General features: G+C 34.7%; 2 protein-coding genes across 3 annotated transcripts in view; both read right to left on the reverse strand.

The window, feature by feature from the left end:
* The window catches only part of LOC129801718 (rhodanese domain-containing protein CG4456), an 887,636-nt gene that overhangs the window by 572,616 nt on the left and 287,587 nt on the right, over positions 1-27,433 (reverse strand). The gene's annotated exons all lie outside the window — the stretch shown is intronic.
* Positions 5,438-25,891, reverse strand: LOC129801682 (ras-specific guanine nucleotide-releasing factor RalGPS1). Of its 2 annotated transcripts, XM_055846954.1 has the most exons (8): positions 25,589-25,888; positions 20,224-20,386; positions 17,900-18,150; positions 14,860-15,636; positions 14,392-14,610; positions 13,929-14,030; positions 5,985-6,332; positions 5,438-5,923 (listed from the first exon to the last, which is right to left on the reverse strand). In XM_055846954.1, exons 2-8 carry the CDS (start codon positions 20,281-20,283, stop codon positions 5,677-5,679), a joined length of 2,004 nt encoding a protein of 667 aa, XP_055702929.1. In that variant the 5' UTR covers positions 20,284-20,386; positions 25,589-25,888; the 3' UTR covers positions 5,438-5,676. The 2 variants fall into 2 exon arrangements, with proteins under 2 accessions (XP_055702929.1, XP_055702930.1); XM_055846955.1 differs by lacking the exon at positions 13,929-14,030 and having other exon boundaries at positions 25,589-25,891.

A 27,433-nucleotide genomic window follows, 5' to 3' on the forward strand; every position in this document is an offset into this window, starting at 1 on the left:
AATAAATTTGCTTGTTATTAAGATTTTTGAGACCTTCGAAAACTATACTAAACCTCCAGTCTGAAGCCGGCTTTACAGAATGAATATTGAGTCGTATTTTATCAAAGTAAAAACATAAAGTAAAAACTAAAATAATTTAGCACCCGAATTTAAGATTTTTTTCTTTTACAAATTATTACGTTAAGAATTTCAATTTGCTTGCTAATTCTACCCCAGTCTCCCCACGTGAAATTTATGTGGTAGACATATTTTGTAAATATTTGTTAATAATGCAATTTAAGATCGTTTTAATCCTTCTTTAGCGTCTTTCTAACCATTTCAACTCATTTAAAGTCCTTTTTAAATTCTTCACAATGGTATTTATTTATTTATTTCTATGTCATATCGTTATAACAAATAAATCAACCCAGAATTGTAACATAAAAGAAAACTTTCAGCTTATTCAGCGTATGAGAATATTTCCTTTAAATAAGTCATCACCAGTAAAAAGAAGATGAATTTTTCTAGTTGAATTTCCGATATTAAACCAATAATCGTAGTAATCTTGGAAGTAAAAGTTGAAATTTCAAACGATTATTGCTGTAACATTCAGCTTTCACTTGAAAATTAAACTATCAGTTGAAAATTTAACTTTAGTTGAAAATTCAATTGCTAGTTGAAATTTTCATCTGATTATTGTTGCATTTTAAACACAGAGTTGAGCTTTTCAACGATTATCGTTGTAAAATTCAACTTTACTTGAATTTTCAGCCAATTATCGTTGTAATTAAAAGCCCGGTGCGGTGGCCTCAGTTTACGAAAGCGTCTAATTTTGCCCAGTGCAAAACATAGTGCAAGCAGCAGAGCAATTCAATATTTTAACTGTGTTCTGGTAAGTTCTTTAGAATTTTACTAAACCAGGGAGCTCAGAAAGTTAGGTAGACTTCCTGGATTTCGCGAAAACCATGAAAAAAGGGATTTCTATGAATCGTTAGGGTGGTTGGAGTATATTCGATGCTAATCAATGGAAATCTGAATCTGACGGTCTGAGCTCCCAAAAGACACAAATTCAGGCAAAAGAATACTTTTGTGGCCCAAATGTATCCTCCTTAAAATGTAAAATAAGCCCCATTCTCTATTTTGTTACAAAAATGTCAACATAACCTCTAAACTCACGGATGATAAAACCCGGCGGGACCAAAATACACAGTTCACATAACATACAAAGTATTTACGACTTATTCGTGGAGGAAAAATACATAGTTACACATGTATTATGTATTTGATGAGGACTTGTCATTCAAAAATACAAGTTCACTCATATACACAGTATAAACTACGTATTTCTGTACTGAGAGTACATAGTTATACGAAAACTCCGTATAAACTACGTACTTGTAACTGCAAAATAACTGTCAACACACACATACAGACGCACACGACCAAATGGCGACCAAACAAACTTGTCACATGCACCTGCCGTTTTTATTTCCAAATATTGACGAAATTATAGAAGTCACAAGGATTTTAATATATTTTATTCAACCAGAGATAACGAGTGAACAAATTAGATAATCACAAAGTATCATGTTAAAAAAATATTTTCCAAAAACACTCACAGAATGGAATAAAAACTCGCGTATTTTAGGTTTGCAACTTCTTTAATATTATCACTTCACTGTTTTCTACAGATAACACAGCGTCGCAAAATTATTATACTATTATAATCACTGAAATTACTAATAATTGTAACACATAATTTGTAAACAGAATATTCCAATGGAAAATATTTCGTGTCCCGGCGGGACCAAAATACACAGTTTACATGTCATGTATTTACGACTTATTCGTGTAGGAAAGATACACAGTTACACATGTATAATGTATTTGATGAGTACTTGTCGTCCAAAAATACATGTACGGTAATATACATATTATAAACTACGTATTTCCGCACTAAGAGTACAAAGTTGTACGAAAAGTCTGTATGAACTATGTATTTGTATCTGAAAAGTAGCTCTCAATACACACATGCACACACACGTATATAAGAGGACCAACGACAATAAATGGCGGAGAGACAAAATTGTCACCTGCGCCTGCCGTTTTTATTTGCAAATTCTGACGAAATGATAGAAGTCACAGCGAATTTGATATATTTTATTTAATCAGAGATAACGATTGAAGATTTTAAATAATCACAAATTATCGCGTGAGAAAAAAAATTCTCAAAAACACTCACTGAATGGAATAAAAACACACATATTTTAGGTTTGCAACCCCTTGATTGTTGTCACTTCACTATTTTCTATAGATAACACAGCGTCGCACAATTATTATATTATTATAATCACTGAAATCACTAAAAATCTTTACAGATATTTTGTAAACAGTTTATTCCATTTCCTGTTGTCAAATCAGCTGCAACACGCCTGCCAACAGCATTTTCTGTCATACAGGGCATTAATATATTTACAGTAGAGTCTCGCTATAGTCCATATTTGGTTTCAAATTTGACACTTGGGTCGCACTATAGTCCATGTAATATTTTAAAATTATCAACGATTTTTAGTATTGAAATTGCTCGACGGCTTCCACTTTCTTTGCGATTGTGGTACTTGTCCTTGCTCTCTTCATTGTGGATCACAATTATCACAATTACTTAATAAAGTTTGCAAAAATATTAAAATAATTATGCATGTCGCATACTAAAAAACATAACCTAACTTAAAATCAGTGTTTTGAAATCAACGGTCGATAAATTGTGGACTATAGAGCGATGGCCTATAGCGAGACTCTACTGTATGATGTATGTAGTACTACGTATTTACTCTGTAAGGGATAATACTTCACACGGACACACTCACACCAAAGCACACTTCGGGTCTCATTTGGTGCAAATAGTACTGAGTGAAATGTATGGGCGTACATGATGATACTGAGTATTCGTACAACGTATATACACAATTCATACGTAGTTTGGTCCCGCCGGAAAATCACCTAAAAATTGTTTCTCCGGAAGCAATTTTACCACACACAAATTAAACCATTGGAAAGACAAAAGAAATAGTGAGTTTTTTTTTTTTGTAGATTTTAGACTTATCAAATAGTATTCTAGAGAAAAAATACTCTCCGGCTAGTGGGAGATACTGTGCTTCCTGCTGAATGACGTCGTTTTCCGCGTCCAAGATCAGATTTTAGGTGTGATTCCTTCTAATCACACCTATTGTAATCCTCGGATTTTCTAAATTGTGATTTTTGTTGTTTATCTCGAAATCCTATTATGCAATTTTGAATTTTTTATGTTTATCTTGTAGCCCAGAAAATTTAAACCAATTTAAAAAAAATTAAGGATATTCGTCTAGCGGTTCTCGAGATATTTAATTTTGAAGATTTCAATTTTAAGAAAATTTGCTATTAGCGTCAGGCGGGAAAAAAGCGGGAGAAGCGGCGTCGGACAAGCTTTCCCCATATATATAGCACTCTCTCACTCTCCCTTTCTCTCTCTCTCCCCCTTTCAACATGGTGAGTCTATATCCGAAGATTTGAAAGGTGTCATATACAATTCACAATCCGCGATGTCTTTCGCGGATCTTCGCGAGGCGCGAATTTTCTCGCGGATTTTCACGGAACGCGAAATTTTTCGCGGATTTTCGCGGGTCGCGCAATTTTTCGCGAATTTTCGTGGGTCGCGAAATTTTCCGCGGATTTTCGCAGGGTCGCGAAATTTTTCGCGGTTTTTCGCGGGTCGTGAAATTTTTCGCGAATTTTCGTGAATCGCGAAATTTTTCGCGGATTTTGGCGTATCGAGAAATTTTTCGCGAATTTTCGCGAATCGAGAAATTTTTTGCGGATTTTCGCGGGCTGCGAGATTTTTGCGAATTTTCGCGGGTCACGAAATTTTTCGCGGGTCGCGAATTTTGGCGGATCGTGAAATTTTTCGCGGATTTTCGCGGATTTTGGCGGATCGCGAAATTTTTCGCGAATTTTCGTGAATCGCGAAATTTTTCGCGGATTTTGTCGGATTTTGTCGGATTTTTTCGCGAATTTTTGCGAATCGCGAAAACATTACATCAAACTGACTGTGTGGATCACTGATCCACACAACGTCACTGTGGGATGCCCTTTCAGTGACGGTGGCAACGTACAACATATATAATTATATGTTCCCCAAAAAAATCTCTTGCGTGCTGGAGTTTCTACAAGTTTATATCTTAAAAATGGAGCCACAAGGTGGCTCGAGGAGTTCTTGTAATAGAACCGGGAATATGAACCCTAAGGTTCGTACACTAATACAGAAAATTGCTGTGATAAATTAAAAATAAAATAAAAAAAGATAAAATATACTTACTGTGTTTTATTTACAATTGTTTTATTCGCATAAAAGAAATAAAAAGGAAATTAAAACAAAAAAAACCAACTTAAAAAATTCAACTAAGATAAATCAACTAAGCAAATTTAACCACAAATAAATTCAGCTCGTTCAATTCAACTTACAGTAGACTCTCTCAAATTCGGGCATATGGGACCGAAATGTCAACCTTATATAGTGGAAAAATTAAAAGATTTTTGTGATATGGTTCGGGTGAAAAAAAAATTGTAAACATGTCGGGCATCTCGCTCAGCGATAGTCGTATGGAGAAATATCTGCCCAAATGTGAGTTTTGTTTTAGTCCAAAATTGATCAATTTCGTTCAGACTTTAGGAAAAATATACTGAAAGTGAAATATTATAAATTAAGAAGTGTATACGGTGGTAGGGAAATAAAGAAAACGTGTACATTGTGAGTGTACGTCAATATTGTTGCGATACAGCAGCAAAAATCTGATACTAGAATCAAAACACGTTATGCTTTGCTTCAAGAACTGCTTAGTATTTAAAATTCCTCCAGAGACCATTTTTGCCATCTATGAAAATTCAAAGACTGTACGTTCTTGAACCAAAGCATGTTTTAAAATAAATGCTTTCCTTCAAGTAAAATAGTCTTTAAGCTCAACACACGAATGCCCGTTCTTATATCAAGAGCTAAATTAAGAGCTGTTTCCACAGAGCTCTTTTCTGAGTGTACATATAGATATCGAGTTTACACACTCATATATAATGTAAAGTGCATGAAAATCCCTCAATAATGCAAAATCACATCAAAACTAAGACAAACCATGCCAAATTTGGGCATATTTGATTCATTTGATAATCATAATCAAACATGAAAAATGACAACAAACTTTTTTCAAACGTAACCGCTGCCCGAATTAAAAAGTAGCCCGATCTTAAAAGAGCCGAATTTGCGAGAGTCTACTGTAAAAAAAATTAAACTAAAAATTTTCAATTTAGAAAAAAAATCAACGAGTTGAATTCAACTAGTAAAATTCAGCAAAAACTACTACGATAATCGATTTACTCCCATTACACGCGATAATCGTAGTAATTATTTTTTACTGTGATGGATATGCTAGTGTTTTCAGTTATTTATATTGTTTTTATTTATTAAATTTATCAGATAAAATTCATCAGTCTTCCAGTAGTAGCCATATAAGAGAGACTCCTTTATACTAAACATCCGTCTAAAAGAGATTTTTTTTTGTTTTTCATATCAAATTTTCAAGAGGTAATTTATCATTTCCATTTGTATCTCTAATAATGATCATTTTCGGGGAGTTTCCTTATTTTATCTTTTTTTGGGTAAAATTGAGAGCTTCATTCGAACGACATAAGATTCACCGGAAGTTGCTTCTCAGTGTTCTGTTGTGAGATCCGATTTAGAGACTCAAGCCACATTGTTGTGAATTTGGGAGAACTCGTGCGGAATTTGTAGATTGTGCTAGTTGCCATATTTACGAGTTGAAAGGTATTTGCTTGTTGAATATTGTCCACCTGTTCAGCCCTCCATCCATCCAGAGGACAAACTTTGCATGGTTCACGCTTGAAGTCAGCCCGATCATTGCTTTAACAACAAACACAAAACATTAACATGCAAAAATAGCTTGAAAATATTTTTAACTCACCCTTTAAAAGACTTTGGCGGGAAATAGACGAGGGAATTGGCCCAGATCTGCAGCCAGTATCGCTGCCAAGAGGCCACAGCGGGTTTCCGGCCATCCTTCAGCACAGTCTTTCGCCTAACGCATCCCTGAAACTCAAGAGACTCCTGGGCAGCGTCACCGTCCAGCTCAAAGCCACCAAATACCCCATCTGAGCTTGCCGTCGAAATAGCATCGGGCAGCATTCTGTCCTCTAGCACAGAGTCATCCAGCAGATGACGCGATTGTTGAGACTGTGTTGAAGTATCCAAAGATTCTGAACAAGAATTTGTCATTGGAGCCACTCCAACTTGGCATGTCTTGCTGAAGATGCTGTTGAAAGAAAAACATTGAGTTTACCAATATTTCTCACAATAAAGGAGAATGGTCAAAAGTATATGGACGCTGGTCCCGGAATCGCCAAAAACGAGAGTAGGCGCATTTTGTAGGTACTGATATAAGATTGAAAAATTGCCGGGACCCAGGACGATAAACGCTGGGAGTCCTTGTAAAAATGCCTTTATCCTTTCGATAAATCGCTGTTTTGACAACGAATTACGCAAGAACGGCTAAAGTGATCTTGATGAAATTCGGTATAGGGTCACTGTATGACTTAAAGTTTTTGTCCATGCACATCACCCCCTCCCCCACCCTCCATTCTGATAGCCCCCATACAAAATGGGGGCGCTTTACCTTATAACTCCTTTCTAAGAGGAGATAGAAAGCTGAAATTCGACAAGGGAACAAAGCTTAGGGAAGACTTTTAAGCGATGTATAATACCTCCCTCCTCTGTCCCCCTTTCTGGTAGCCCTCAGATAAAATGAGAGCATTTTACCTTGTAACTCCTTTCTGAGAAAAGATAGAAAGTTGAAATACAGCATGGTAACAAGGCTTAAAGAAGACTTTTTAACCATACTGCCCAAACTCTTCGTCCATCACCCCTTCTGGTAGCCCACATACAAAATAAGACTATTTTACCTTATAACTCCTTTCTAAGAGGAGGCAGAAAGCTGTAATTCGACTAGATGTCTATAAATGCATATAAAATTCAATTCAATTCAATTCAATTCAATTTATTTAATTTAAAATAGGACAAACTGTCCTCTGTACAAAAGTGGCCCTATACAAAAGTAAGGTAAATTAGGAGCCTGCAGAGGCAACATGATTCAGGATAAGCCCCCTATTTCGCTCTCTGGGCAAAGTGTTCCAGAGTATTCCCGTATTAAACTCTACAAAAATGGAGTTGCGAAAATTACGACTCCCTGAACTGGGCACACGGAGACACGAAGACCTGTAGGATGATCCAGCAACCACAAGCTCTGCGAGGTACCGCGGCTTACCAGTGGAAAGAAGCCTGGAGATGAAATCCACCACACGGGTATCGAGATAACCGGGCAGTGGAAGTCCGAGAATAGAGTCGATAAATGCAGAAATATGATCATATTTACGAAGTCCGAAGACATACCGCAAACATGAGTTAAATGCCAGTCTCAGACGATTTAGAGCGTCATGTTGTGTTCGAAAGAACAGTTCACACCCATAGGTGAAGAAGGGCACAATCAGCGCCCTAACCAGTAGCAATCTAGTGTTTTGGGGCGTAAAGGATTGAAAGCGCCGCAATGTACGCAAGGTAAGAAAAACCTTCCGACAGATCTCTGCAATGTGATCCGACCAGGTAAGAGTGTCATTGAAGATGACACCAAGATTCTTCACTTTGGAGGAGAGCGGGATCACTTCATCCGAAAGATAAAGTGGATGCGGCGAAGGATTCCTACCTCTAGAGTGAATGACCAATGCATGAGACTTTTTGGCATTCAGCACAAGGCCATTGTTGTAGGCCCATGAAGTGATTCTCTCCAGATCATCATTCACCGCTTCAAAAGCGTATGATGAATGAGACGGATCCAAAGAGCAATAGACCTGTAGATCATCGGCATACAAATGATATCCGCAGAACCTGAGAGCCTGCGGGAGATCATTTATAAAAAGGGAAAACAGAATGGGCCCTAAAATAGTACCCTGAGGAACTCCGTGAGTGAGATCGAGGGGAGACGAGGTTGATTCGCCGGACCTCACTACCTGGGATCTGGAAGCAAGGTAAGACGAAATGAGACGGACGGACACCGTAGAAAAGCCAAAAAGTCTCTCAAGTTTATTACAAAGTAGATCGTGAGGGATGCTGTCAAAAGCCTTAGAAAAAGCCTTAAAATCTAGAAAATTATTGTTAACTTTATTAGTTAGTCATTTTTTTTTCATTCTTTTACAAACCAACTACTTCTTCTCAGAAAGGAGGTCAAAATTCTCTCATTTTGTATACGGTTACCAGAAGGGGTGGAGGAGGATACGGGTTAACATGCATGGTTGAAAAGTCTTCCATAAGTTTTGTTTCCTTGTTGAATTTCAGCTTTGTACCTTCTCTCAGAAAGGAGTTATAAGGTAAAGTGCCCCCATTTTGTATAAGGGGTACCAGAACGGAGGGTGGAGAGAGGGGGTGGTATGCATAAATAAAAAGTTTAAAACATACAGTGACCCTATACCGTATAATTCGTGTATAATTCGTAGTCATAACAACGATTTTTCGGAAGGATAAAGGCCTTTTTTACAAGGACACCCAGCGTTTATCGTCCTGGGTCCCGGCATTTTTTTAACCTTATATTAATATCTTCAAAATGCGTCTACTCTAATGTTTGTATGAAGATGAACCAGCGCCCATATACTTTTGATCATTCTTCATCATTGTAATAAAATAGTTTTTATGCTCTAGAACTGTTCCTCCATGGTTTAGAACATTGATCCAGAACAAAAGTTGTTACCTATACCAATGTCTATCCAATGACATAGGTCCCGTTCGTGGCGATTCCGGGACCGGATTTGACCACTCTCCTTTGTCATAATAATAATAATTAGGTACTTTTTGCATTTTATTTCTTTTTTTACAAAATTAATTTTAAAATTTGCACATACTTAGAAGAGTATTTAAAAAGAATAATAATAATAGAACATAAATATACGAAATATTTAAAGTTAATGAAACGTTCATTATATATAATTTCAAATTTTTATTAGAGCTGTTTAAATATTGAAAGTAAAAATCGAAAGAAAATTTGGATTGACAAAAAAATAATCGTTCTTTAATTTCTGGACAGTAGATTTACTTAAATTGTCAAAAACAAAAAAAAAGATCTGATATTTAGACCAAGGAGCGGATATTGTGAAGTACATATATTGAAGATTGAAGCGTCACAGAAATATATTACAAAAGAAAGTGGCGTAAAGGCGTAGACTATAATATGGGGTGAGAGAAAAAGAGCACAAGGAAAGGAAATGTTCTTCTTATACTTTTCGTTTATCTTTTTCTACTTTTACGTGGTACTTTTTACCCATTTGAAACAATGAAACCCTTTATTTATTATTCCCAGAATATCATCCCCAACTTAAAAGGCTTTTCATAGCCACGTACTATGACAAATGCTTACGCTATGACTCCTACCTCACTTTAAAACATATTTTAATGAAATAGGGTCCCGGTCAAAATCCCGAAAAGGCCAAAATCCCGAAAGCCAAAAATCCCGAAAGCTAAAATCACGAACACCAAAATCCTGAAAGCCAAAATCCCGAATTCTTAAAAGTGCCATAGCTACTCCCACGATTGCACCCTCACTTTCTGGAGGCAAAGGGATATTTTCTGTGCTTGGGAAATTATTCTATACATTATCCTCCATATAATTTCGTCCCTTTTAGGATTCTGAACATTCGGTATTTTGGCTTTCGGGATTTTGGCCTTTTCGGGATTTTGGCGTTCGTGATTTTGGCTTTCGGAATTTTGGCTCTCGGGGTTTTGGCTTTCGGGATTTTGGCTGCTTCCGAATGAAATAATTTACTTTATTATTTTATTTTTAATTAGAGGAGCGTTGGGTGTTGAGGGATGTAGCACTTTCAGGAATATAACATTTTTGGATAATATAAATCAATAATATGGGAAATGTTTTGTATATTTTTAAAGAGTCAATTCCCAACAGAGACTATCTTGACTTAATTTGCTTGAATACCGCTCTTAATCTTCTGAGTAAAACTATTCTACACTCCTCTACAGGCTCTACATGTAACTGTGTTATCACACTTGCACATTAAAATTTTAATATGATTCACATTAATTGTCGTTGGTGAGAGTCCAAATGTGTAATTTGTGTGTTTGAATCATTTTATATTCAAAATTTGATCTATTTGTTGATAAAAAGGTAGACTTGGCCCGAAAAATTTGATATAAATTGATTTATAGCATTAATGCGAAAAATTAATGCGATTTTCTCTTTAATTTTTTAATGTGAAAAATATTTATGCTTTAGGTAAATTTAAACTTATTTTTGCAGGCCAAGTCCACTTCTTTATCAATAAATAGAAAAACCCCAAATATTGAGTGACTCAAAGACACAAATTACATATTTGGACGCTCACAAGCGACAATTAATGTGAATCACATTAAAACTTTAATGTGCAAGTGTGATAACGCCGTAAGGGGGAAAGCCAGTGATGGATACAGGGTGAAAGGCCCAGTTAGCAAATAGTTAAGGTGTCTCAATACCAAAAGAAAAATTGTATAATGCATAGATTGAATGAAGTGCCCATCATTCAGGATTGATAATAAGAGGCTTTATTTAGTGCCAAGGGTGTAGCTAGAATTTTAGAAAGAGGAGTGGCCACATTAGAGGATTATTCTAAAAAAAATTCGTTTTTCAAACACAAAAAGAGCTTCCTCGAAAATTTTCAAAAATACGTCTAATTATCCTTAATTTGAACGTATTTAAAAAACAAATAAAATACTTAATAGGACCTTCACGTAAAACTAAATTCACTAGGAACTGTTTTACAGGGAAGCTCTGTTTTTTTATTATTCTATTTTAGCGCCGATTTTCACGGGGGTACAAAAATGACCTCATGGATCTCAGTAGTTTTTATTGAAGGAAATTGCATTTAACGATTTTGAGAATAATGTCTAAAAACGATATTATTAAACCAAAAAAGCTTTCAGACCCTTTATCGACATAAATCTTGTTTTAATCCAATTTTGATGATTTTAAGTGATTCAAATAGCTCATAAACAGTCTTCAAATAGTTTTCAAAAATCAAATATAGCTTTTCTTTTTGTTTTATGGGCTCTACACACTAGAAAAATTTATATCCATATTAAAGAGTTTTTTCTATACAAGCGTAGGGAATTTGCTTCAATATGAATATAAATGTCTCTAGTGTGTAGTGGCCTTTAGGGAATTATAATCGAAAGCAGCTTCAGTTTATCTTTTTTGAAACTCTTTTAGGAAGATTTCAACAAGTTTTCTATTTAAAATCCATCATAAAACCATATATTGTTTTTATGATCTCAAATTATTTCCATAGAAGAGAATACTTCCACAGAAAAGAATACGAAACGTCTGAAACCTGAAACTTTACCAAGATGGACTTTTCTTGTGTGGAAATTCCGATAAAGACGAGAAATGTTTCTTCTTCTTTTTCTTCAAAGACTTATTTGAAGAAAATACTTTAAATTTTATCAAAATTAGAATGGGAAATGCTCTTTACGACCACAATCTTCCTGCAAGACAACATTTTAGCTTCCTCTGACAAGGGAGGTCATCGAGTCATCAAATTCAGATTGGCTTCATATTGAGAACATAGACGCTGGCTCTAGAACTTTCTTTATCATTAACATTTTATGGAATCCTTTGATTGCTTTTTTTTGCAAAGGAAAAAAAATTTAGCACTTTTTGAGTATGACACGATCCTTATGATCCCTATCCGCGTCTATGTTCTCAATATAAAGCCAATCTGAATTTGATGACTCGATGACCTCCCTTGTGAGAAAAATCGTTCAAAAATGTCCCCAAAATTCTCTTAAAACCCTATTTTGAAAATTTTAAAAAAATTAGGTGTTTGCACAAATCTTTTAATCTATTTGATCAATTTTTGTTTTTTATCAATTTTTAATCCAAATAAAATCATTTTGAGCTTTTTAAAAAGCTCAGAAGCTCTAACAAAATATATTTCAAAACAGTAAAAGCATTTTAGGTAGAATTTCCTTATGGTGCTTATATCTCAATGTTCTTGAATTATTTTTAATTTTATACTTTTTTTTTTATTTTTTTTTGAATGTTGTACTCGATTAAACGTATTTGAAAATTTATTTTGTGGATAATAAATTATCATTTTTATAAAGTCATCAGTACTCAAATAAATACCATAAACCAGTTAAAACCCATAAAATTTGTGGATTTTTAGAGTAGTGTACTAAAAGACGATTACACAAGATCCAAGACCTCTACTGACGCAATGTTTTTTTTCATATATAGAGCACTATGTATAGTAAAGACGCGTTAAAAATATAAAGAATCTGTCATTGTTGATAATAATGAAAATTGAAATTCACTTAGTATTTGAATAAAATTCTCATTGGGATGAGTACAGAGAAATTTTTGTTCCATTCAAACTGTTTCGTATAAAGTGTATTTTATTCAAATTTGTTTTATTAAGAAACAAACTGAAAGAAAATTCAACTTAAAAAATTTAAGCTAAGAAAATCCAACAAAAAAAATTAACTAAATTAATTCAACTAACCAAATTAAACAGAAAAATCATTCAGCCCACAAAAATCAACTTTAGAAATATTAAACTAAAAATTTTCAACTTAAAAAAAATTCAACAGGTTAAATTCAACTAAATAATCAGGGAAAACTACTACGATAATCGATTTACTCCCATTACACGCGATAATCGTAGTAATAATTTTTTACTGTGTAGTGATTGCGACTACCACCGTCTTACCACGGCCGATTTCATAAAAAAATACAGATCATATATGCCATAATGCATTAAACTTTTTTTTAGCTGTTATAATGATTTCAACCAATTTCAAAAATAACATTTAACACCAGAATGTATTGGTGTTCAAAAATTGAAAGCTTTGAGCCGAAACATTATACTGAAATGCCATAAAAATCACAATAATCACTTTGTTGTTCACGTATTGTTTCCTCATTTAAAAATTTTACAGACAATGAGTTTTCTGGAAAATTTTAAAGAAAATTCAAATTATTATACTTTTTTCACTTCAAAGAAAAATATCCAAAAATAACATTATATTTATATAATAGACAAAACCGCCAAGTTGTAAATATTAAGAAAAAAAGTAGAAAAGATTATAAAAAAAAACTCTCAGCTAAAAGTAAAGAATTCCAAAAAAATCTGCATCACCAGCAGCATTGCAAAAATCAATTTATTTTATAGAAAAAGAAACTTTACTAAAATATCCCCAATAAATTTACATTTCAGTGCCAACAGAGCCGCACGGATTTAGAGAAATGGCTTTTTATCTTTTATTGCATATAGCTTGAATCCCTCTCAATTCTGCATTTCTCAAATTTATTTTTACAATTTTATTGCATATCTCTCACATGAAAATTGACCGTGCATACCAAATTGAGAGAGTTTAAGCATCGTGTTTTGTGCTTTGAAGTCATGGCAAAGGCACAACCAAATGCAATTAATTAACATTTTCGGCTATTTGCTGTTTTTGCTCACAAAATCTAAACAAATAATTTTAATTTCAACTGCAACATCAACGCAATGAATTTTTAATGTCTTCTTCCTCCTTTCTACAGAAATGGACTGTGGTTTTTGATCATGAAATATAAGTATTTTGCTTGTTATTTTTTTTCAATCATCATTTTCAATGGCAAATGGTTTGTGCAGGAAAATTAGAAAATGCCAAGAAGAAAATCATTGTGAATGGTGTTGAAAGAGTATATATAAAAAAAACGAAAAATTGAACTGAGAAAATAAAATTGGTGTAAAATTGAAAAGAATCAAATGAAAATAGCATGAAAGTGTCCATCGAACACTGAAGAGACATCGAAAAGGACATCAAAAACACTCACCGACACTTGCATCTATGTGATGGAAGAGTTCTGGCCACAGAAAACGCTGGACAAGCACATATTTGCTGATGAAAATTGCGCGGCAAACTCGTGCTACGACATCTACAAACATTTTCAGCACATTTTTTTTTGTTTGTCTTCCTCATTAAATACACACGAAATCATCACAATTAGGTGTGTTTTGTGGTCTCAAGAGGAAATTCACACAGAAATCGATGAGAGATAGAAGTTAATGATTTTAGGATGAAATTTTAATTGTGGATAAACCAAAATAAAAACTAAACAAAACCAGAGTTTTCACAGTGAGGAATAAAATTTATGAGATGGAAGTGATTTTATTGGAGGTGAATGTTGCATGGTGAGTGAAGCCCAAAAAAAAAGTTACACTTAAGAATAATCTCAAGAAGGAAATCAGTGAATTTCACCCAAAGATGAACACAAAAATCAGATAAAGTTCACTCACTTTGTCCCAAGACTGCGACTCTTCCGGTGGCCCGGAACAAATTTAGACGCTGTGGAAGCTGAACTTGAGGATATTGTGGCAGACACTGATTTCGCTGGTGAAAGATTCAACGAAGCAATTGCCACAGAATCTACATTGCAAGATCCACCATCCTTTGATGTTGTGTTGGCTGAAAATGAACTCGGTACGGAAGATGAGGGCTCCAATTTGAGAGATTTCCTACAAAAAGAAATTTTGATATAAATTAACCACCACATTATTGTGATAAAATCTTTCCACAAAGAAGAAACTAATTTAGTCAAAATTAATATTCTCAATTTACCGTAAATTATTACATTCTTGTACAGTTCATGGTGAAAATTAATTGAGAAAATATTCATGAAATTGAACTAATCAATACTAAGTTCAATTTCTTATTTTCCTAAATTCTGAATAATACAAGAGATTCTATAAAAATTAATAACTCACTTGTACTGATCCTCCTCAAAAATATTCTGGAGCTCCTCGATGAACCTTACGTTCTGCAGGTACTTTTGGACATGTGGAAGGGGTTGGATGTGTCCATAGTAAGAGCCCTGGTAACTGGCGATGACCCTTAGAATATTGTTCATCTGCGTCTTACGCTGCTCCGGCTCGAGGCCACCTCCAGTGTGGGGAAAGGCTAAATCGATGTATATGAGATCGGTGAGGAAAAGACCAATATAGGGTATGCAGGGCACCTTCAAACTCTCTGAATACTCCCGCAGATTGGCCCAATTGTTACGATCATTGAAAATGTCGGCAAGCCGATCAAAGGTCTGCTTCTCCTTGCGACTGAGGCAAGACCAAGTCTTGGCTAATCGATAGATACTGGCACTCTGCATGGCTGAGACAATGGCAAAGAGGGAATGAAGATTATTGAGCTCTAGGAGCTTCTTGGCCACACGTATAAAGTGCCCAAGCAACTCCGCACGAATTTTAGGTGTGGTCCCATTGAGAATCTCCTGCACTGTCCAAAAACTCGTGTGATTGAAGCGTTTCGTGAAAGCTACAATATTGGGCGTCACTGTGGTCTTGTTCTTTTTTGTCCAAGCACAACTCGTGAGCTCATCGGGCTGAATGGCTGCAAATACTGGGAAGTCTAAAAGGGTGATTTGACTGGCTAAATCCTCAGGAGACAAACGAAGAGCGCTCACGGTTTGCGTATCAAAATCCTGCATTGTAGAATTTGTCGGTAAACTGTTGCACTTCTTCGAACTGACGAGCCTGTAAAGAAACCCATATATAATTATTTCAAAATTCACATAAAAGTATTACCAATTTAAAAAAAAAAAAAACATTATAGTCTGCCAATCATTCAAAGTTCCTCATGGAGAATCTTGAAGGTACACGCAATTCGTTCTGCTTGAGAGAAGTTCACCCAAGAAATGCATTACTTTTCTCATCAGATAACATTTTCTTCAACTGACCTTACACACTTTCTTTAGCTGACTTTTAGATATTGTTTTAATGGATATCTCGGATATCTTTAGAAAATTGTGTGGTGTTATTTATGGATCGTAAATTTAATGCGGTATATCACAAAGTTTACCGGACGATAATATCCTATACTATACGATTATATTTTACTAATAGGATTATAGGGGGAGGTAGGGCTATTTTGAGCAATGGGGCACCATTGATATACGATTTTTTCACATATTTCTAAGTTATTATAATTTAGTTACAAAATTCTCTTGCAGAGCTAAAACACATTATGTTATAGCTTAGATTTCTTTAGAAATATACAAAAAAATGTATCTCCGTAACACAAAGAAGCCTCACCTCCCCCTAGTTATTTAAAAATTAAGTATTAAAAAAAGATATAAGGCACAAACTATTGGGCTTTTCTTTCATTTCAAGACAAAATTATTTCTAATAAGCACTAATTAACTAAACAAAACCAACATTCAATTTTATAAGATTAAAAAAGATTTTAGCTCAAAAAGGTGTAACCTACTATTTTTTTCTGAATTTGGAAGTAGACTATAACCATTCAGAAAAGAATATACAAAAGAAACGGACGGATATAAAATAATCTTAGAGTAATCAAAAATAAGTGAAAAAATGAGTAGCAAAGCATCCAAGGCTTTGCGGAATGCTCGAACACGTAAAGATGTTATATTTCACAAGTATTTTCGAATGACTTACCATGTACTGGTTCTCAACCAATTTAAACAGATTCATAAATTACTCGAAAGATAACCGAAAATAGCTTAGAAGTAATAAAATTGATTTTTACACAAATATTAGTTACCGGTTATGAATCGGTTCATTACTGGTTCAGAACCGATTGGAAGAGGTTGAGTTATATAGTAAATTCCAAGACCTTTCCAAAGAGCCGAAACATGATACCATTCGGATGAGAAATATGCTCTCTAAAGCCTTTTAAACGTTTGACCTTGAAAACCCGTTATTAGGAATGATTTAACGGCATTTTCGTATATGGACGAACTGTCTGCCCAGATAAGCTAACATATCCAAAAATGAAAAAAATGCATGATGCGTTTTCGAGCAATATAAAAAAAATATATTGGACGGCAAGGAGAAAGGTGAGGAAGAAATGAGGGATAGGTTAATGGTTCCAGGGTAGACCTATAGGGTGGTCTGGTGGTCTCCCGAAGACCGCACGTCTCTATCTCTAAATGTAGTAACGGCCGGATAGACGGACAAACAGCGTGACGTAAAAAAACTCGAAACTTCAGATAAAGTTCCATAAGTCCACCAAAATGTAATCCCTCAGGAGGTAAAGAGTAAGGAATCGAACTATATACTATACTTATAAGAGGTAAGTATATACTGCTTTCTCTGTAGAGTTCAAGCAGTAAAATTAGTGACTCTTTTTTTTAATTTATAATTAGTTTAGAACTTGTTAAGTTCGTTAAATTTAAGGAAAAATTTAGGGATTGTCATACATTTTTAACCAAGCTTGAAACTACTTTGTGTAGTTACTTACTTTTTTAAAATAAAGTGTACGCTGTTTCTCTTACATAAGTATCGTTTATTGAACTGAACGATGCTATTTTTAAAAATCAATGAGTTTTTCTGAGAAATTATTTTATAAACCACACCATATATAAAATCGTCTGATGCTTTTGTAGTGTCTTGTGCTTTAGCACATCTAAGTGGTTCAATCCTGTGTTTATTACTTCAATTAACTTAAAAACTTTAAGTTAATTAATTAATCTGCTATTTTATGTCCCCTCACGAATTAACCAAATAAATTAGTACCTGTTAGTACAATTGTGCCTTTTCACCTAAAAAATAATTAAACTATCTACAACCAATTGCAAGAAAATAGAAAATAACTGATCATACTATTTCTAGATAAAGGTCTTCACAACTAAATCGTTATCATCGTTGTTTTCCAAAGGCAAGTTCATGGTCACCAGATACACAAATTTCTGAAGATAGCCAGCTGAGTATTCAAGAAGCTACTCAGACGACTGTTATCTCAATTTCCAGAGTAAATGGCATTTTAGAAACTCACCCATGATTGATATAGCCGTACTCGTGTCCACTTGAAGTGCTGAGGATGCCATTTCCACTGCCCAGAGACAGTTTTTTGGCCCTAGGATCCCTCGAGAGGGTGTAATGGTGTCGTGTGTGAAAGTGCTCTGAGAATTTCTTCTCTGCCGAGCCAGAACTCCCAATCAGAGGCAGAGCTGGACCACTGTGCGAAGACAAATCACTCGGTGGCGACTCATCTCGTGAATTCCTGTACATTTGCTCCTCAGTAAGCTGCAAATAGGCAAACAAGTGTGAAACTGAGCCTCTCCCCTTCGTGCCATCGAATATGTCTCAAGTCCAAAAATAGCCACCCACACCGCTCACCCATCCAACCTTGTCGCACTTTTTCCCCCCACATTGAGCTTTTTCATGTAATTGAATGGAATTTTCGACTGAGTTTTATTAACATCAAAAATTTGTGTGAATCATGACCCCAAAATTTTATCCACTTGCACTATATTTTCCTACTTGCTCACCACAAAACGAGATGGTTGAGGAATTTCAATCAATTTTCATTTCATTAATTTTTCCCCCTTTACTTTTGCTTAAACTTTGTTTATTACCAGACAAACAAGTGTGAGAGGTTCTTGCGCAAATTATGGCAGAAATTGAAGGAAAAAATGGAATATTGGGAAACTTCTAATTTATTTCACTTGCGGGTGTGTGAAATTCTTGAAGAAATAATCAAAAATCATCCAAGTGATATATTTGTTTTATTGCTTTAGGTATATATCATATTTTAATCTCTATAATGGGCTACTCGCTATAAATTCATCCATACCTGAGTTGAAATAAATATAGCATTTAATGCATTTTCGCAAAATGAATCTGGTGCATCAATAGGAAAAAATCTTAATACTTTAAAAATATTTTAAATCGCACTGTGGTTATTTTAGTGGCACATCGAAATATTTAAAATTTCTCGGAATTTCACTTGTCGAAGAAGCTTATTGCATAGGTTAATTGCAAAATATCTTTTTATTAAATTGTTATAAAAATAATTATCGTTTTTCTTAATTATCATTATATTACTTTTATGTACACATTACAGCAGATATTACGGAAAAAATTTAACTCCTACGCTAACATTTTTATTAAGATCTTAAGAAGGTTACTTACACACAGTAAATACGGTTTTAGTAAATCGAAAAACGCGGAAAATCTTAAGAACTTCTTGTGAGATCTATCCAGGGAATCTTTAAGGGTGTTTGTCCTTAAAACAATCGCGTCAGAGCGCTCTGGCCGTCAGAGATATCTCCAGAACCTTCATTTTCATCCTATATAACAATCTATTCCTACCGATGCCGACAATCCTACATATACTAACTCTGATTACGAAACAATTGTACGATAGAATAATAGAAGGGGGCTATTAACATGACCCCCATTTTCACCCCACGTATCCTCTTCTCTTCCAAAACATGTCTTTTGGGGGATTGCCCGAAAATGCGTTGTGCGATTTTTTGTTGGAGCCTGTTCAGGATTGTCAGAACTTCAAAGACCTTAGCAACGTACCCAAGTGTGATAACATTCGCTTGAGAAATACGTTCCCCAGAAATGTCCGAAAAAATGCACGACGCGTTTTCAAGGAATCCCGCAAAAGTGTGGTTTTGGACATGTTAACGATCATTGGGTCGATTTATGCAGAGACGGGGTTCTTGGAGTTTCCAAGTCGCTATCTTTAACCACTTGGCCTCTAGAGCTGGCGGCAGCCGAAAGGACAGACGGACAAACAGCGGGACATCATTTCTCAAAAATAATCTAAAACGCGAGGATATGTTTGAAAAAGTGTGCTCCGGGGAGTGAAACGTAGAAATTTTGTAGGATGAAATTATATATATTATATATTATATTGAGGCATTATTTATATACTAATCTCTCTGTGGAGTTCGAGCAGTAAAAAATATAAGGGCTATAACTGACTGCATACAGCGAAAAGCAAAGATTGTAGTGACACAAGGTTTATTTTACATTACTCTGAATGACCCCTTAATCAGGCTTTTCATAATGAAGAAAAAACAGCCTCTTTATCAGAAAGTTTATCGAATTTGTAAAATTTATGAGCCTGGCAGGAAAGACACAGCAAAAATTAAACAAATAATCTCATCAATTTTCCTCTAAAAATAAATCTCTGTTATGATTTATGAGACTTTAATTAGAATTTAACGATGCAAATTTGAGATCCAAATTAACTTTACTGCCACATATTTTGCTTCCATTTGGCAAGAAATTTTCAACACTAAAACACCCATATAATTTTCCCAGCTCATGAAAATCTCCTGACACAATAAACAGATGACATACCTCGGCAAAGTGGAGACTGTCTGATGAGAAATCATGTGGAATTTCTGAATATCTCATCATTTTGGCGCCAGTTGATCACAATCTTCTCCGCATAATCCTGATAAAGTCCTCCTAGATGATGTTCCCTTTCCGTTTCTTTGCTAAGGCGCACCAGAAAAAAAATCTGTAAACAAGAAATATGATTGAAAAATCTTCAATGTAAACTATCTGAAGAATTTTTCCTTCTTCCCGTTTGTTTTTTTTTTCTGTGGTCTGAAGAAAGGCAAGTTCCGAGAGTGAGAGAAAGAATGTGTTTGTTTTCAGTTCATTTTCCAAGCAGCTGCAAGACAAATTTTCAATGTCAAACATTCATTCCCAATCGATTGATTCAATTGCCTCGCACATTTGCTTTCCGTGCTTTCGACTAACTTTTTCTTACGTAGCATCGGAAATGTTTTACGGCATAACTTAATTATGCTAATGATAATATTAATATTCCACTATGAATTGAAAGTCATAGATATATTGTCATTGATGATATGCATAAAGTGGACTATAGAGATTTTCTATACATTAAAAAAATTTAAAGAGTTCAACTCTTCAAACTTTTTTCTCCTCCTTTATATTTATTTGTAAAAATTACAATTATAATTTAATTCTATATGATTACCATCTGAAACATTATTAATCTTGTACCTAAATCAGCATTAAAATGAGTGATGTTTTTTTATGTTTTTTTTTTTAGTTACTCGAGTCTTGCACACGAGCAGCGGATTTTACTCACGAGATTCCGAAGAATGGAGGGAGAAAAATTAACAAGAAACATGCAATTTTCTTGTTTGTTTGTATTCTTTGAAGTGTCCGCATGTGTGGAAAGGTGTCGAGCAGAAAAATAAAACATGACCAAAAAGGAAAAAAAATCTCGTTCTAAAATTAAATGCAAAATAGATTTATATTTTTTCTAAAAAAGGTAATATATATGTCACCAGAAAAAAATCCAAAGAACTTTTTCGCGAAGACTGAAACAAAATAAAGTTGCACTGGTGAAATTAGTTCAAGGAAATGCAAAATAAGAGAGACAATAGGGTAATTTCTTTGCAGTTTTTCCTCTTTTATTATTTTTCTTCACTCTTTAGCTGTCTGTAACAGTTTCCCGGACAAAGGGAAAACACAAGCAAGTACGAGATCGAGAGCGAAAAGAACAAAGGACAGGAAGTGGGAATTGTCTCAATCGACGTCTCAGAAATTGTCTCAAATTTCACAAAAAATAATATAAAACCAACTAATTTGTGTATTTTACTCTATCGGGTTAGATTGGCTCTTTCTTGGAGAATTAAAAGAATTTTGAATTGAATGAGGTCTTGTTGTTTTTGTTATGGTCAAAGAATTAACACAAATTACTTATTAACACAATGCGTGAATCAATTGTGGGGCCAATGACACTATTACATATTAAATATTTAATTATTCAAGAAGTTCACAATAACCACATATTAGACAAAATGATGAACTTCAAAAAGGAGGAAAACTTAAAGGGAGGAGGGCTTATACAATCTGCAAAGGACATTTCCACTGTTTTGGCTCCGGAGTAGGTTGGCCATTAACGCTAAGACGGCGGTGGACGCAAAACCTCTAACGCCTCTAAGAGACGCACAGTTTCACAGACAGTTCCCCTTTTTCCAAATAAAAAGAATCTAGAAAAAACCTGTTCTGTTCGAACAGAAGTCTTTTCAATCACTTTCACAGGAAATTTCTCTATGGAAAACATGGACTGCTGGTTCAATTGTACGCATGATACCGTTCTTAAGGCTCGTAGTGAGTCGAAAACAAGTTGAAATGCACATGACAATTGGTTGAGATCAGTGGCAAAGGCAATCAGAGCCAGTGCCCCCATAACTCAGTTGGTAGAGCATTCGCCCAAATGGCGAAAGGCCCCCAGTTCAAACCTGTGTGGAGGCAGGATTTTTTTCCTGTCTCTATTTGGGTTAAATTTGTGAGTTGAGAATCACTTGTTCTGTGGACAAAAAAAATCTTGGGATTACCTACTAAGCGAACAGAAGTCTGTTCAATCACTTTCACAATAAAAATTTAACATACTTTACTTTGTAAGTAGGAAAGAGCCAGCACTAAAACTATATATATTTAAGGGATATAAAAACTTTAATACAATTACAATTTGAATTCCGAAAAATATAGTACATATACTAAAACCAACATAAAGCTTGAGACTGCTTCTAACAGTTTTATTTTCATATTTTGCAGGAGATATATGAATTCTTCAATAAGCTCCGCCTATAAAAAATTCTAGGCCACATCCTTTTTGAGAAGTTTGACCTAATGAAGTTGATGTTATTGGATTTAGGTATTTTCAGTATATTTTATTATAATAAAATTTAATAAGGGACAATGTAATACTCTGGAGCGAAACACGCTTGTTTTTAGCTGAGATTCTTTACAATCTCAGCTTTTGTAGTCCCAGGTGAAATCCGACCTCGTCAGATCGGGCCCAAATTTTGGATTTACACGTTTTGACACTCATAGATCACGAATATTATATGCGCCAAAAATCGATTTTCGTGGACGTCCCGTCCGTCCGTAGTACAACCACTCCTGGATAGAGAACGGAAAGAGATATCGACAAGCGGTTTTCGCCAGAGGTTAAATGTCGATGGGCGGCTAGAAGAAGGTGATATCAGATCCACCCCCACCCCTTCCTTCCGCCATTTTGAAACACCAACAAATTTTGTTTTCTCAATAACTCAGCCCCTATTGCATCGATCGATCTCTAATTTTAGTACGTTATAGCTGGGCCTAAGAGCTTTCGATCAATACAAAATTTAAGGTCCCCGACCCCTCTGACCAGAGCTAGAAGAGGTCAAAAATTGAATTTTCGAATGGCGATATCTCCGGTTCTAATTATCGAATTTGGAAAATTTTCGGTGTTTTGGAAAGCTCTCGTTGAGTACTACAACAACGACTCCTTCATATTATTATGGTAATATGAAGGAGTCGTTGACTACAACCATTGTGACACGCCAATTTCATCCGATTTAATCGAAGGTCCGATTAATCGAAAAATCGATTTTCGATTAATAGATCTCGAAAATTTCGAAAACTTGACAAGCTTTTTCTTTAAATTTTAGTATGTTGTAGTTGAGGTCGAGGCCTTTCCAACGGTAGGTCGCACTCCTCCCTCGATGTACCCTGACCCGAGCTATAACCAAAAATGTCATGACCATTTTTTCCGTCTCTACTCCAACCCACTGTATCCCGACCCCTACTATATCCGAATGGACCTGACTCTATCTCTAATATTTATTAATCGATTTTAATGAACTTTTTTCTTTTGTTCGCCTTCTTCACTCAGACTATTTAAAATAGAAAATGACCAGTGATAAGCCCAGATAAGCTTATGGTAGCTGAGATTCTGTACAGATGACCTCGAAATGCGTGCAGCTCGGGGTGCTTGCAACTCGAAATGCGTGAAAATTCGATTGTGAGTTGAATTTTGGGGGTAAAGAATCGTGTTGAGCCAATTTTATTCATTTCGACCGACAAAAAATTACTCGACGCGATTTTTTAACCCCAAAATTCAACTCACAATCGAATTTTTGGGGGTTACGAAAAAACAATCCAAAGTAAAATAGGTGAGGTTACGCCCCCCCCCCCTGCAACATATATTTAATTTAAAAATCTGGGCTTGGTAACAGTTTTACAGTAAGGAATATACTTTTTCACTTTATTAAAAAGTAAATTGTGATTAGATTCTCACAAAGGGTAATTTCTTATGCAACGAGATTGTATTTAATATTGACAATAACAATGGTAATACATAAGAATATTGAGAATCTCTTCTAATACACCTGGCTCAACGCACTGTGTAATAGCATAGTAAAAACGCCGTATTAACACAAAAAATTAACTTGCAAAAATGATCAGTCATGGATGTTAATGTGATTAAACAGTTATTCTAGAAATCATAAAAGAAGTAACCAGAAAGATATGCAACGATTATACAATTTGCAGGAAAGAGAAGACATTAGAAAAGTATACAAGAACTGTGCCAAATATGTTTAGAGCAATTTCAATTATTTTTCTCGCCTTCCTAATAATTTCTCCAATGAAAAATTTCCTTACACTCTATAGGCAAAAATTGCGCCAAAGAGGTAGCTGAAAAATGATTTTAGTGATTGAGATTGGGAGTTTCCGGGCTCGACAGTTCATCACTCATTCAACAACTCGGTGGAATAAACACATGTGGCCAGTGGAGAGTGTGAGATATTGAATTCTTCGATAAGATTCTGGCGCATTTTCCGCCTCCGCTCCACCATTGACGCGTGCAAACTTTGGAGATTAATTTATTGGCTTATTTACTCCATCCAACAAATTTATGAATGGATGTTGGATAGTCATGTATAGCCATTTGCAGACCTTTCTAACAAACGCGACAACCAAATGGCTTTTCAAGCAAATGTACCACGGAAATCGCTTGGTTGTTTATGCGATTGATGGGAGTTTGGTTCATTTTCTCGAAGGCAATTAAATTTAATTAATTGCTCTTCTAACATGTGCTAAATGGCTTCGATATAGAGAATTTATTGAGAAATCAGGAGAAAACTCATCATTGCTCCTAAATACTTCGTTTAATTAAGAAATAAATTCGGATCCCAATCCCAAGACGATTTCCATTAGAATAATGATTCATTTGGAAGAAAATAAGAATCCTATATAGAACTTAAGGTCAAAATAAATCTTTTTGCTAAATCGACAACATTAAGTAAACTGTTCTGCAAGTCATTAATTATGTTGAAAAAGAAAACAAGTATTTATTTATTATATAAATTCCTTTTAAGATATCAAAACACAAAGTGTTTAATCAGCTTATTTGAATCATAATTAAATATAAACATTCTTTTGCTGCTCAAATACTTTCTTTTTGGTTTTAGCAAACATGCAAACTGTGAAAGTCTGTAAACTTTCCTTTCTCTTCTAAATAAAGCTAAAGGATATTTATTCCTTCCGTTAATTTTGCATTAGACACGCGTAGAATACTACGTCTTGTGTTCTATTTTCCAACAATCAACTTTGCAAGTCTAGTGTCCACTTTGCTTGGTTTTTTTTATTCTTTTCTCCGTTCACTTAATTATTATGTAATTGCCAGTTAATTTATGCTGTTCTCTCGTACATTTTGCCGCCTTTTCAGTCTCTCAATGGGTGAAAATTTTCTTTCAATGAACCCGATCAAGAGGTCTCAGAGTGGGAGGATGTGCTGATAAGATGATCAGCAATTGAGGAAAAATTTAAAATCTCGAAATATTTCCTGGACAAAGGGGTGGATGAAGCAGTAAAACCATGTATTTGACCAAGATGAATAAAAGAAACTTACCTCCTTACAGAAGCATACTAAATCGATAATTTCGAGAATATTCACATCCTTCCCAGCCGCCAAAGCACGAAACAATGGCCCTTCAGAAAATTTTCCGTAAACTTAGGGTAGGGGCCACTTTTTAAGTAAACTGACTGACTGCTGAATAAGATATTTCTTCTAACCGCACTGTTTAGGCATTAAGCACTATTTCTCAAACAAAATATCTCTAGCATTGTTCCAGACCGAGTGAGAAAATCAATTAATTCGCACACATGTCTCGCGAGCACTCCACAATTCCACTGACAGTTCAGGAATACTATATATGAAAACGGGCTGCCAGAGTAAGATATTTCGATTAATCGGTCGATTTATTAGGGTTCAAAAATTTCGAATTTTTCATAGAAAATTTCATGAAATTTTAATCATAAACACATTAAAATCTGACGGATAAAGCTTAGAAAACTTTAATATTTTTTTATTAACTAATCTAAATATATGAAGATTTATAACTATATTTATATATACAGTGCGAATTCAGTAGTGTAGAAACTTCAGTAGCGTAAACGACAATCATTTACACTACTGAAATTTTTGGACACCAAAACTATATTAAATTCTATTATTAAATTATACCAATATTATTTTGATTAAAAGTCAGTATGAGTAAAAAAGGTCACTTTGTATATCTACTTACAAAGTATCCTTAACATCAAAAAACTTTTTTGTGTAAGATAATAGCATTTTCGTTATAAAATTACGACACTTTTTGTGTTATTCCGCTATCGAAGTTGCAATGTAGGGAGACCGGAGTAAAATTAGTCAGGGTTAAAATTAGACAGTGCAGTGGGGTGTTATCCCCATAGCAAAAGAAAGCGAAATAGGAATAACAAGCGAAAAAATCCTCGGAATTTTCCACTATTTGCCTTAAAAAATTCCATAGGAATTTTCCATAATAGGTTCCAAGGAAAATTTAATGGATTTATGCTGGATTTTTCATATAGAATACATCCATGGAAATGCTCGTGGAATTTATGTGGATTTTTCCCCCAAAATAAAATGGAGAAAAAATGAAGCTGTCACATGCACCTCGTGATTTTACTTCCGAATAGTAAAGAAATAACAAAGATTACGAGGATTATAATATGTTTTACTAAATCAGCAATAACGAATTAACACTTTAAGCAATAAAAAAATATTTTGTAAAAAAAAATAATTTTTTCGAAAATATTTATTAATTAACATAAAAACAGTATTATTTTAGGTTGGCGACCTATTTAATGTAATCACTTCATTATTATCTACACGAAACGCAGTGTCGCATAATTAATTATATTATAATTGCCACATGAATCACTAGAAATGTTTGCGGAAGGTTTGAAAACAAATTGTAAAAGTTGCCGCAACACCATTTTATTTGTTTGACATTTCAGAAAACTAGTGGAAAAATCCATATAAAACACTATGGAAAGATAGTGGAAATTTCCATATGTTTTTTCCAGCTTATCCCGCGGACGTTTCACGTGTGAGTTTCCATATAAATCTTCCGCGGAATACCGCGGAATTTAACGCTGGAATTCCAGCATGTCGTACTAGTAAATTCCATGGAGCACTATGATTTCCATGGAATTTCCGGCTTTAAATTCCATAGGAAAACTTAGTGGAATTTTAGCGTCAAATTCCAGCGAATTTAGCCATTCGGACGCAAGTTTTCCATTGGAATTTTTGCGGAATTTTGCTATGGGGATAGCTTTCCTTAGTATACTACGTAGATTACCTAGAGTAATTATAAACCTATTGCTTATCTTTTAAGCAAAGTTATTTTTTGATGACTGAGTAATACTTCCAAAATTTCATGAAATTTAA

This window comes from Phlebotomus papatasi, chromosome 2 (genome assembly GCF_024763615.1).
Source record: "Phlebotomus papatasi isolate M1 chromosome 2, Ppap_2.1, whole genome shotgun sequence".
Taxonomy (NCBI): Eukaryota; Metazoa; Arthropoda; class Insecta; order Diptera; family Psychodidae; genus Phlebotomus; species Phlebotomus papatasi.